At 36.7% G+C, this 12,612-nt stretch overlaps 1 protein-coding gene across 1 annotated transcript; it reads right to left on the bottom strand.

The window, feature by feature from the left end:
* Positions 1–2,253: 2,253 nt before the first annotated feature.
* LOC144445574 (O(6)-methylguanine-induced apoptosis 2-like) lies at positions 2,254–9,561 on the bottom strand. The gene is made up of 9 exons (XM_078135181.1): positions 9,470–9,561; positions 7,942–8,063; positions 7,154–7,258; positions 6,009–6,191; positions 5,267–5,378; positions 4,775–4,878; positions 3,969–4,033; positions 3,355–3,545; positions 2,254–2,597 (listed from the first exon to the last, which is right to left on the bottom strand). The coding sequence occupies exons 1-9, from the start codon at positions 9,543–9,545 to the stop codon at positions 2,527–2,529; spliced, it is 1,029 nt and encodes a 342-aa protein (XP_077991307.1). The 5' UTR covers positions 9,546–9,561; the 3' UTR covers positions 2,254–2,526.
* Positions 9,562–12,612: the final 3,051 nt, after the last annotated feature.

The raw sequence follows: 12,612 nt of genomic DNA, 5'->3' as shown, positions 1-12,612 counted from the left end.
ATTTAAGTGTGCTATGAGCACCCAGATTGTCAGTTCAAGGTTTAGCTTTGTGGTCATATTTATTTCTATAGGTTTATCTTTATATCCCCTGGACAATAAGAGGATTTACAGCGTGTACTATTCTATCTACTTTATATATCTGCTTAGTTTAAAGGTGAAGCATGACAATGGTCTTTTAATACCTAGTCACTTAAAATAAATGAATTTTTATTTTGCTTGTTCACACTGTTGAATCTATTTCACTTGTAATTTGTTTAATGAACAATAAGTAGATTCAGAAGGGTGAATATTAAAGGGGAACGCATCACAAAAAATACAAGCATTTTCATAAATGATGGTTCTGGATATTCCTTTCATGATTTTACAATCACCTGCAATTTCAGAGAAATATCAAGTGATCTTGTGCATTGTAAGGTATCTTTGCTGTGGGCCATTGCATCATGGGAGTCAGCAGAAATAATATATTCATGGTTGAACAATGAATATTCATGACTCCCTAGTGCCTCATCCATTCAGTGTAAAACATCTCTCATGTATAGATGTGGGCCAGGGGTAATAATTGTAAAGTGCTTTAAACACAGAGTGGGAAAGCACCATATAAAAAATAACATTATGATTATTATGTAATTTCATGAAATGGACTCTCAGGAATCATTACTTTATGAACTGTCTCTGTGGGATGATAATCCTTTCAGATGTTTACACAGTATAGAAGTAGAAGTAGAAGTATTTCCTGGAGTGGTGTTCCCCAGTAAACAAACAGTATTTTGAAGTGAGCTTTGAATTACTACTAGTAAAGATGAGTTAGACTCCTGCTCCAGGTGGACCATATCAAAAATTTGATCACTTGGAAACTCTCTCTATGAGTCTTGTTTGGCAGTCTTCGCCATGCTATAGGTAGACATAGATAAACTATAAATTTCATGTCAAATGCACACCTAAGCCTCTTGTGGTGTGTGATTTCACTGACACTATAGGATGAGAGTTTACTGGACAGACTACACTGCAAGAAATCTTACAATTGAACCAATGAAGAAAAGTCAGTGCTTTGTCAGGGGTGGTAAGAAGGTAAATCTATCTGTGTTCCCAAGTCATTTTACCCACACCAAAATTATGGTACAATGTATTGGGAACGGCCAGTTTCCCATATTTCCTCTTTCTGTTTCTGGGGTTCCCAAATCTTAGCAAAAACATGGACACTACACTCACCTAATATGATTTTGCATCATAGGATCTGATAGTAATCTGCCATACATAGAGAAGGCAGATAACATCCCAGTCCGGAGATGAAAATGCTAATATTTGGGCTGTGATATTTGCACTACATGCTAAGTGAATGTTTATATGACGGTGTTTGTGTATTGAAATTTGTAATGTAATTATTATTATTATTATTTTCATCTGTTTAAATTGCCAAAATATGAGAATGTCTTGCAAAAAATAACAATTTTGATGAGGTACTACTTTTTCATATATATTTCCCATTGGCAATATTTAGCTTCAGTTGCCTAGCAACTACTAGTATCCTGTACATTCCTATCTGAAATAATGGCAAAATAGCATGTTTTCAAATGAAAAGTCCAGTCAGACTATTTCTGCCTTTAGTACACTTGTATTGATTACTGCTATCAACTTATATATATTATTTTGGGTGATAAAATAGCACTTCAGTAAGTTATTAAACTTTGAAATCTTGTAAAGAATCTCAACTGCACTCATCATACATGCTGCTATTTTGGGGATTTCCTGCAAGGGTATATGGGAAAACTTTTGGTGATGACATCACATTTACTACATTCTTTTTGCCTTGCACTCTGCATTTGTATTTGGATTAGTGATAAATTTCATTTAGTGAATCAGTAACAAAGACCCAATGTCGTAAACCACAGGCGTCTTTACGACACCTTCCAAAACGTACCCACCAAGAGGTTACTTATTCCATTGCTTCAGCAGAAATGTGTGCTCTGGCTTGCAAGAATGCAAAGACCATGGGTTAATCAAGCAAAAAATAAATGAAATGTAGAATTTGTACTTTATCAAAGACTCTGGTATCACAAACTGTTGTACATATAACTGTACATACTTCACACCTACTTGTTGATGAATTTAGTTTTCATTTTAAATTTCATTTCATTTACTGATGTATGATAGAGGCACGTTATTCCACACAAGAAAGCAGGCGCTATAAAAACAATGCAGGTGTTGTCATAGAAACAGACCGGTCTTGTGTACTTAACTTTTACAAAAGTCTTTATTATACACAATTAATATTTTGTAGCTACTGAATGTTGTCAAATAATTCTTTGTATCAACAATTTAGAAATATACAATATATACAGGAAATAAATGTAATTTACAGGGTAACAACATCAATGTCTTCCCGTGTCTTTGTTCTTCTTCTAAGACCAAGTACAGATGACAAGTCCAGTCAAGTAAATGTTTCCATGGACGGATTTAAAAGACAGGAAGACGTCCTCAGTAATAGTAACATAAATCACAGAACAGTCTGTCACTCTATGCGTTCTACTAAATCCATCTATTTTGTGCATTATAGAAGAATGACTGTTTACCAGTGACATCATCTGGTCTGTACGTTGCTGTAATGAAACACACCAAAGACGTCATGAAAATAACTGACTTTTACAGCCTTGTTAAATATTCACAATGGTCCACTTTTAAAGTAGTCTCAAAACAGATGCAATGTAAGGCTAATACATCAAAAATATTACTATGGCTATTAACTGTCCAATTATTGGAACTTTGAGCATTTCTCAAAAACGCATGAAGAGCCCTACATTTAAAAGTTATATGTGTGGACACACACATGTACATATGTAAACACATGATATAAATACAGGTGTATTTGCTCTCTTCCCCCTCCCATTACATTCATGTAACATTATAGCTATTAATCCATTACAGCTATGGAAATTTCCTACAACAGTTTTGCACACAAAAATTATACTTATCAACTTAGGGCATAAAATATCTCCCAAACAGCAATATCACACAAACAAAATGGCTATTAGGTGACCAGGTCCTAAAACTTTCACCAACAGCACTATCCAGAGGTTTTGCCTCCTTATTCCATACTTTGGACAATGTAGTTTCCAGGTAGCCTATTAATCAAATTTTCAAATATTGCCTCCTATCGTGTTTTCAGGCAGAATGTAGATACTTAACTCCTACATGTAGCTGTTGGCTGAACTCTAGACTTTTTACTCCTTTTTTTCTTTATTTAGCATTTGTGCTTGTAATTTGGTTCCACCAGGCGTACACCTGTACTAATTATCCAGCAGAGTACCTCCCACCCCGCCCACCCCCAGTCATACAAATCTACCGTTATTAACTTACCAGGTCCTGGTACTTCAACATTCCTAACCTCACCAGTCCATCTACTGGTATTAGATACAAAGACAGCACTAGACATATAATGTTTACTAGGTCCTTGGTAATCTACTACATCATAACTACCAGGTCCGGGTTCTGGTAATGGTGGTGGCAAAGGCATAGCAGGAGCTGATATACACAGGTAATGCTTACGTCTGTCGACATAAATAAACAATGAACAAAAATTGGTAACTAACACACAGTGGCGAACATGCTGGAAACTGTTTACTCAATAACGTCATGAGGAATTCAGACAAAGTTTTGACAATAATGTAAGAAATGCATAAAATAGTAAAATCAAGACATCAAATGGCATTCACCATGTCTACTTGATAATGTAATAAGTGTATAATGACAAAATCAATACATTATATAGTGTTCATTGAGCCAATGGGACCCAACATAGAACTCTCCTCCAGCCTTGCCCATGGGACTTAAAAGACATGGAATGGAATTGAGCTTGTCAACAATCAGGAGAGTGTAAAATAATGAACTTTTGTCAAATTCAATCTTTTTGTACTCATTTACCACAGAAATAAAGATACAAAGACATTAATTAATATTAAAATGGTACTTACGGTAAGATCTGTTTATTTGCTAACTCAGCAGCTTCAAAGGGTTTGTAATGTCCAGGACCAGGGTTCTGTAGAAATCATTAAATCAATCAACTTTCATGTATGTATATATGAATGCTATTAACATAGATTGGATTAAATGCAAAGTGACAACCCTTATATGGTTTAGCTGTACACTACTTCACATAGTGACATTACTAGACTGTAAGGGACAATCGCTCAATTACACACAAGCTTCGTTCGTTTAGGGGAGGGGGTCTGGAGTCAATGCGATTGCTGAACTTCATTTTCGCACTTCTAACCAAATATCAAAAACTTCCACACCTTCAATGATAACAGGTTCTGTATTTACTACTGAGATGTTGATAAATTGATTAAAGTTTACTTCTAATGTGAGATACGTTGCTAGGTTTCCAGTAGTATTTTAATGTGTTTACCATCATGTTTTACCATGCATCGATCGTAGTGATGTGACTGCTACAAGTTTCATCATGTTTTACATCATATATAAATGTGTTGATGTTACACTTGTGAATGTTCGTTTGGGGGAGGGGGTTTATCCTAAATAAAGGAAGTTCATTTATTGAGCTTGTGCAGCATTGTGCGATCGTCCCCAAGATACATCATATCATGCTGCCCTCACCGGGTAGCCCAATGTGTGAGGGTGCCCCGTCATGGCATACCTTACTGACTATGACATTACCAGCTGGCCACGAGAAAGGTATGACCTTGGTAAACCAGCTATTTTGCTGCATGTTGTAAATTATTCAACTACTAATAAATAAAGACTACAGACACTATATACTTACTGCTGGTGGTGTTCCTGCCATTTTCCTAACTGTTGTTGATTTAAAACTACTAAGAGGAACTCTTGGTGAGTCTTTAGTTAACTTATCATTCACATCATATTGACCTGTAATACAATCAAAAAATATTATATCCAAATGTTTCTTGGATTCTGGAATTTACATATGGAATATAATACTAGTATAAATCATATAAAAGTGTTACAAATACACACTTGTCATGAAAGCAGCCCCATACATTGACTCCATTCTTTACACTGTATGAAAAGGTGGCGTTTCCGAATCTATACACATGAATTGATGGTCACACATCAGAACTGCAACAATTCTGGATTTGTGTAGTCCCTTCTAACTTTGATACAATTTTGTACAAATTTATCTACCTTTGCAACATTGTGCATTAGTATTCTCTAACTTTATTTCAATGGTTACAGTCCCTTATTACTATTCTGCTACACTGGCAGTCCTGTCTAAATTCAAAATGTGTATACTTACTTGGGGCTGGAAAGTTGTCTCTTGCTGGGTTGAAGTCAACTCGTTTTGATGTGGATTTAAATGACGCCTGAACTTGGCTTCCATAGTGTTTCTCTACTATATTTCTATTTACCTGCAAGGTGAGTTAAAATATAAATTTACATCCATAGTTAGACAATCCTGCAATACTCTGATTCGATCACAATGCTGCTATTTCTGCTGATGTAACCATGTAGTGGTTAACACTGTAGGCATCCAATGGATAATGAATCAACCCAAATTTATTCTTTATTCACAAGTTTGGATTTGGCTAAATATTTCCTTGCCTCTTAATGGCTAACCCCCTCTTGACCCAGGACAAAACATTTCCTTGTGCTGACCTAAACTGTTCAACCTGTTTCAGTCTGACAAAGACCTGAGTGGACCCTTTTTGTCCAATGTGAACACTCTTTAGAATTGGCCTTTCCAAAATTTGCCATGGTGGCACTCTACTTCCTGTCTGTGTGTACCTTGGGGGTATACATGGTATAGCCTCCATAGGTTACCTGGTTAATCATAGAGCACTGCTGCTTTTCTCGATGTCTGAACAATGCAAAAAACATCTCTGATTTACACTTCTACAGAATACATGGAACAAAGCTCTTAAGAAATGGTACTATGAGGTGAGAATTCCCTCAATTTGAGCAAGGGCGCTGTATTCTCAATTTCCTGTTTGCAGTCTGCAATGGCCAATTCCACCACTAGACAATGTATATGTACTTACATTATATGTGTTAGGAGCGGGTTGTTTAATTTTATTATCTCTAGGATTGGTTGCTAAGGGAAGAGAAAAACAACTCGTTGTTGTGGCTTTATTGAAATCAGATTTACTCTGCAGTACACTAGGGAGTCCATACTTTGCTGGACCTGGTCCTATTGTTCTTTTCTGTCTTCTAGCTCTTGGCACCTACATATAAAAATAAACAATAATATAGTTACAGAACAGTCATTGCAGTAGGTGTGAATGTACAAAATGTACTGTATCAGAACTGGTTGACTTACATAAAGAGTGATTACAGAACACATCTTAGATATGATATGAGTGTGATCATCAATATGCCCTCTAAGCCAATCTGACGTGCCACTGACGCACACAATTTCTAATGACCCACCAAAATTTGGTGTTCCCCTATCTCTTACTATGTGCTGACCAGTGTGCCCTCTAAACCAATCTGATGTGCCACTGATGCACACAATTTCTAATGACCCCCAAAATTTGGTGTTCCCCTATCTCTTACTATGTGGTGACTCACAAGAAATGCCAGTTTTTATCATTTTGACCCACAACAAAATTTCGTGATCATTAGAGGGTACACTCGTGATCATACAATGGGAACTCAGCATACAGCCTATCACAGTATCATGACATCAGACATAAATATAATTAGTTTACCAGACTTGAAATGATACAATGCAGTTTTCTATTTCCCTGTCTTCTTGAAATTGAACTTTAACCCATGACCTCTGACCTGTCCCTTAATTTTCTTTCTACCATAGACGTTTGTAAACAACAAACTACAAGCGGGGATAAACTGGATTTAATGATAAAATTAATGAAACGAAATGATTAACAACTTAGAACGAGTCATCTTGTCCATCAGTATAAAATCTGACAGATACAAAATGTAAACTATCAGTGATGTAGATAATAGTTACCAGTCTTCTGGCTATAATGGCAGTATGACAGCTATCATATATTGGAAAGTACTTGCATGTGAAACCCATTGAAAAAATCCTAAGTTTAAAAAATTAAACATGAGTTTCACATCCCCTCACACCCCATCAAACCCAACCCCCTCACAGCTATGACAGCCTACATCAATTCAGTGACCATCCATTCAAAATATTATCTACATCACTTGACATTACCTTAGATACAAATCCTACTCCCATGCCTTTCTTGGAAAGAGATGATGTGTTCATAACAACACCAGATTTCCAGTGTCCATACGTTCCTGGTCCGGGGTTTTCCGTCTGAAAATAAATTACATATATCAAAAAGTCTGACACACATGGCACCAACAGAACTGAGTCACAATAGACATTTTTGTGTGTAGTTTATGATAGATATTGTTTGCAATTAGTAACATAATATTTGCTAAAAGCAACCTTAGTATGGTAGTGTTAATGGATGTCAGCCTGGGGAGCATAGTTGGTAGCCTGTCTAGTTCAAGTTCTGACCCCAGCCAGGTTTCTCTTTCTCTGCTGCATTGGGTGACAAGGTAAACTGGAGTGTGTCTGTCAGTACACAGCCCTTGCAGGGTTGCAGCTTGAGGTTTAAGGGGGGTTTCCCCAAAGAGAGAAGGGAGGGAAGTGTGATAAGGGTCAGTGGATATAAGCCTGGGTGGCAAAACTCATAGTGCATCTGCCTAGCACTTGTAGGATTCAGGTTTGAGTCCTTACCCCACCCAACTTTCTCCTTGACTTCATTATGAAAACACAGTGACCAGTGTAATGGAGATATTGTCTTGATAGTAATGATACAAACAATCACTCAGTGTAAATGGAGGGCATAACACGTTAGTATTAATATATATATATATACAACTATTACTACTTTGCCACTAGAGGGCGCAACACTTTGGTAATGTCTATTCAACACACAATGGACTATCACTCTATATACTTTGCCAGTGTTTATGGCATAATTCACTTACCACCTCAACATCATCATGAAATCTTCTTGATCTAGATAAAAATCCTTTCCTTTCTGAGTTATCAATAACAATAGTTTGATACTTGCTAGGTATTGATGATGATGCTGCTGTGACACCATGACCTGAAAAAAAGGGAATAACAGAAATTTATAATTTATAATTTAGATATGATTGTCAACCACCTGTCATCAAATCATCAGTCGGTCTGAAGAACTTATTTTGCACTCTCACAGAAATATTGCTGAGTAGCATATGTCACCATTAATTGCTGTAAAGCAGCCTAGTGAAATTACAATCTTGTAGGTAAGTGCTAGACTTGAAGTGTCCTGAATAGTGAAACTGTAAGCTGCCACATACACAACAACAAGTACAGTAGTAGGATAGATTGTAGTCTAGCTGACTGTCACTCTAGCTGCTAGACCTCAGGCTTTCTGAAAGGTGCAATAGGGAACTTGCCATCCAGACTGAGCATGCTCAGATGCAAAGGACTATGGGATTATCTGTGGTTATCGCAATACCTAATCTGGAGCTACCGATAAAATAAACCTCCCACAATGGTCAGGGTAAGTATGAATTGGCTATTTGTGGTTACAAACAATGTAACAATATTGTTTATAATACTAATTGAATACTATTTATTATCACATTTCCCATGATGCAACATTCAACATGGCGGGTTTGCAAGTTCCCTATTGAGGGCAAACACTATCACCCTCACTAGCGACATTCTGTCAATGTCTTTTCACAGTAAGCAGAATAGCCTGAGGGGTCTAGCAGCAAGACTTGATAGATTGTAACTACATGCATGTAAATCTTTTGTACATTTTTATGTTTTCTTTTGAAAATCATGTTGCAAAAATTTACTACAATTCTGGAGGCCCTTCACATTCCTACAAGAAGTTGTCACTAATAAATACATTCATTGATCTAACAAAACAAATCTGTAATAGCACTGTGACTCTCGAGATCTCTACCAAAACCTGCCATTTACATACAAAGAAGCCATGTGAATTGTGATGTAAATAAGCATGTCACTCCTGTCACAGTCATCATTCTCATTGCATTTGTATGAAACAGTAATCTAGTATACATAAAGAATATCCCCTTGGTAAATGTGTACTACATTTGTATTTTTAGATTACACTGGATTGGGAAGGGAGTGTCCCAGGGGATAGACAGTGTCATTTCCATTGTCCATATTTCATTTATTTAGAGTTTAGGTTGAAAAAATATATTATTTGCACACGTATATATGTCCTTGTATCAGGATTCAAACACTCTACAACTATCTTGTAGACTGACCAGTATGTTCTAATCGTGTTTGTAGTCCGAGCTGGGGGGGGGGGGCTCTTGGCCTCTTCTAGACTGGGTCATAGTGGCACTACATACGTACACAGAACTTTCGTAGTCCAGTGGTGGTGTATGAAGTCAGAGCTTACATGGAACATAACGATGACAAGCTAGACATAAACGGTTTTCATTAAGGACAAAAGTAATCTTATAAATTTAAATATATAACACTGTTTACCTTTGTGTATTCGTCCTGACGGACGACTCGATATTCGTTGATAATCTGTGTCTAGAGTCTTCACACTGTCCGCCATGTTGTTTATTATGGACTCTCCACAACCTTCTCAAATATACATGCGCAATGCTTGTGAAAATAGTTCTAAGGTATATTCGCATCGGTGTCAAAATATTGAAAATAGCTTCTTGTAAAGGAACTCCTCGATTAAAAAATAATCATCTAAGATGTTTTTCAGTTTGAAATATAGTTATCTTCGCTAGTTTCCAGACTAAACCTGCTACCAACCAAGCCGCGAAATATATTCATCCGCCACCGTTACCAAGTGACGAGTGGGAAACATTTCTCCTGATCTTGCCATTGTTTATACGTGCTCTGGTTTACGTGTATCAGTAGCCATAACGTACGTTGCGTGTTACTATGTGTGTACGTCAACTGTGCAACGTTTGTGTACAGTTTCCAAGCAGCTTTCATGACATTGGAGCAATATCTTATAAAACACTGTTTGTTGGACTTATATTTTTGCCTTCGATCAAAGACAGAGGGCCGAGGGGGGGGGGGGTTGCTTTCATGACGTCACAGCCGTCTGTGGACTAAGATTCATAGTCAAGGATGGGGCCTAGCCTATGGTACAAACATTTGCGTCGTTTTGAACATTATTGATAAAGTGCCGACACCGGCCACTGCATTTGTATTAAAATGTGCCTGTGAATTTCTGAATGCCTTCGTGATTCACGAACATTCAGCGAATCGTGAATGCCGTTTGGATCATGAACCATCCATTAATATGACCACTGCATTAGTCCACAGGCGGCTGTGCTTCATGTGAACCTAGCCTGTAGCTGCAATCTTGCATAAAATAACATTACTTCAATGTTTTGAGGTTTTTTTTATAGTTCTTATGCATAGTTCCTATATGTTCACAGGATATAATATAAAGACATATTTTTGAGTGCGAACCCCATGACGATAGCCTAGGCCTAATATGTACAAAGAAAAGAAATCATTATACTATACTGTACAAGTTACAACTATTGTAGTCTATATGTGTAGTGGAAGTGGAATGAGTCCGGCTTCGAACTGGTTGAAAAAGCTATTACTCATCAGTGATCACTTTAGAACAACTGAAGAAACACAAATTTTGGCGCCTTAATGTCCAATTTCCGAGTGTAGGATGAGATGGGGGGGGGGGGGTGGGGGTGATTATGTACGGCTATGTATACCTATATTCTACTGTATCAATAGGCGTGGTGTCTGAAAATATCATTTGTGCAGAAATTGGGTTATTTATTCGTAAAGTAGAAAATAATGATGAAAGATCTTGCTTGAGTATAAAACTGCAGCAATGATCTGCAATATCATAGTAGTAATTTGGAGGTAGAAACCGCTCCCATCCCATATCACATCAAGCCATGACTACTAGGTAGAAACCGCTCCCATCCCATATCCCAAGCCATGAATACTAGTAATTGAAGGACTTATTATGTTACAAAGCAGATATGATAATTGTAGTTTTCTGTATTTCTCATTTATCATTAAATAGCAACACTTGTTTTTTATACTGAGAAATACTTATAAGAACTTTAACGCCAAATATAACATTTGATGCTGAGGGGAATATTAAACAAACCTTCGGTCGTCCTGAAAGTCTGGAAACTGTTTCAAATAATCCTACGCCATTTTGTAACTTTATGGTTGGCCTTATTGCTGTGCTTTGCTTAGCTCTGCTCTGCTCTGCTTTGCTTTGCTTTGCTTTGATTTGATTTGATTTGATTTGATTTGATTTGATTTGATTTGATTTCAAAGTTGCTGTACTGTGTTTTGTTGTATCGTATCGTGTCGTGTCGTGTTGTGTTGTGTTGTGTTGTGTTGTGTTGTGTTGTGTTGTGTTGTATTGCATTGTATTGTGCTGTGCAGTGTAGTGCTGTGCCACATGTATTTTGTTATGTTCTGTTCTGTTCTGCTCTTTGCTGTTTTTGTTTTTTTTTGAAAATTGGTTGTAAATTATAGAATATAATAAACAGATAAACGTCGACTCTGAAAATATCAAAAGTGTTGGTCTACAGATTACTGCGTGCGTGTGTGTGTCCATTTCCATGTATATGTGGTCTATGTGTATGTGTGTGTGTGTGTGTGTTTGTTTGTTTGTTTGTTTGTCCTTAGTTTTCACTGGCTTTTAATATTCCATTTTTTCACTAATTGATCAATACCTTTCCTTATCTTATATCAGTTTGTATATTGATACAGATTTAGTTTCTCTAACAGGATCTTAGCAAGTTGTCTTATTCATCAACGTAACAGTTATGTTAACAACACAACGTATAGGTCTAGTATGTACATATATATTATAATTTCAGTTTTCTGACATACAAGTCATGAAATATGGGAGTTTTCTCTCAATTTTCAGGAAGAAATAGAAAACAGGATTTCATAAAGATTTCGAGATATATAACATACCTAGCCCATAACTTGGTGAAACTGACATAAAACTATAGTATAAAGTAAGTATATTTGGTGACCTCTGGATTGGACCCGTAGGGTAAAGACACGTGTGACTCGTTATATATTTCAGAATATAATAAATTATACGAACATTGATGATTTTGCCGATAATATGTATGAGGGGTAAACTAACCCGGGTTTCTACATTGACCCTCCTCCTACACGTGCAGGATTTATTGTTTCTATAGAACTGCTATTATAAGTAGAGTTTCGTGGAAGTACGCTATCCTAGAAACCCTTACGAGTGTTATTTTACCCCGTTCACATACTACCGCCCCAAGTGTGCCATTATTATCGATAATCTATTGTGTTCTGAAACATATCTCGGATGACAAGTGTGACTGTCTGTACCCCAGTGTCAAACAGTTTGACACCTTCTGCAGTAAATACATGTATTGTATGTCACTAGCTATATAGTAACCACGGCATGATTGGTCATAAAAAAATAAAACAACAACAACACATTTTTACTAGCAAATGGTATGCAAAATATATAACTTCATCACCGGTATTCTGGAGCCTCGTCTTACATGCTATAAAATGCATATATTCATGAAGATAAAGATCATAATTTAATATTTAAAAAAAACACAATCGATCGTTCTTATTTTGTGAATAGTGCCACCTTTAGGCCTCTAAATGTG

Source organism: Glandiceps talaboti, chromosome 14 (genome assembly GCF_964340395.1).
Source record: "Glandiceps talaboti chromosome 14, keGlaTala1.1, whole genome shotgun sequence".
In the NCBI taxonomy this organism is placed as follows: Eukaryota; Metazoa; Hemichordata; class Enteropneusta; family Spengelidae; genus Glandiceps; species Glandiceps talaboti.
This window is presented reverse-complemented; position numbering and strand designations above follow the sequence as displayed.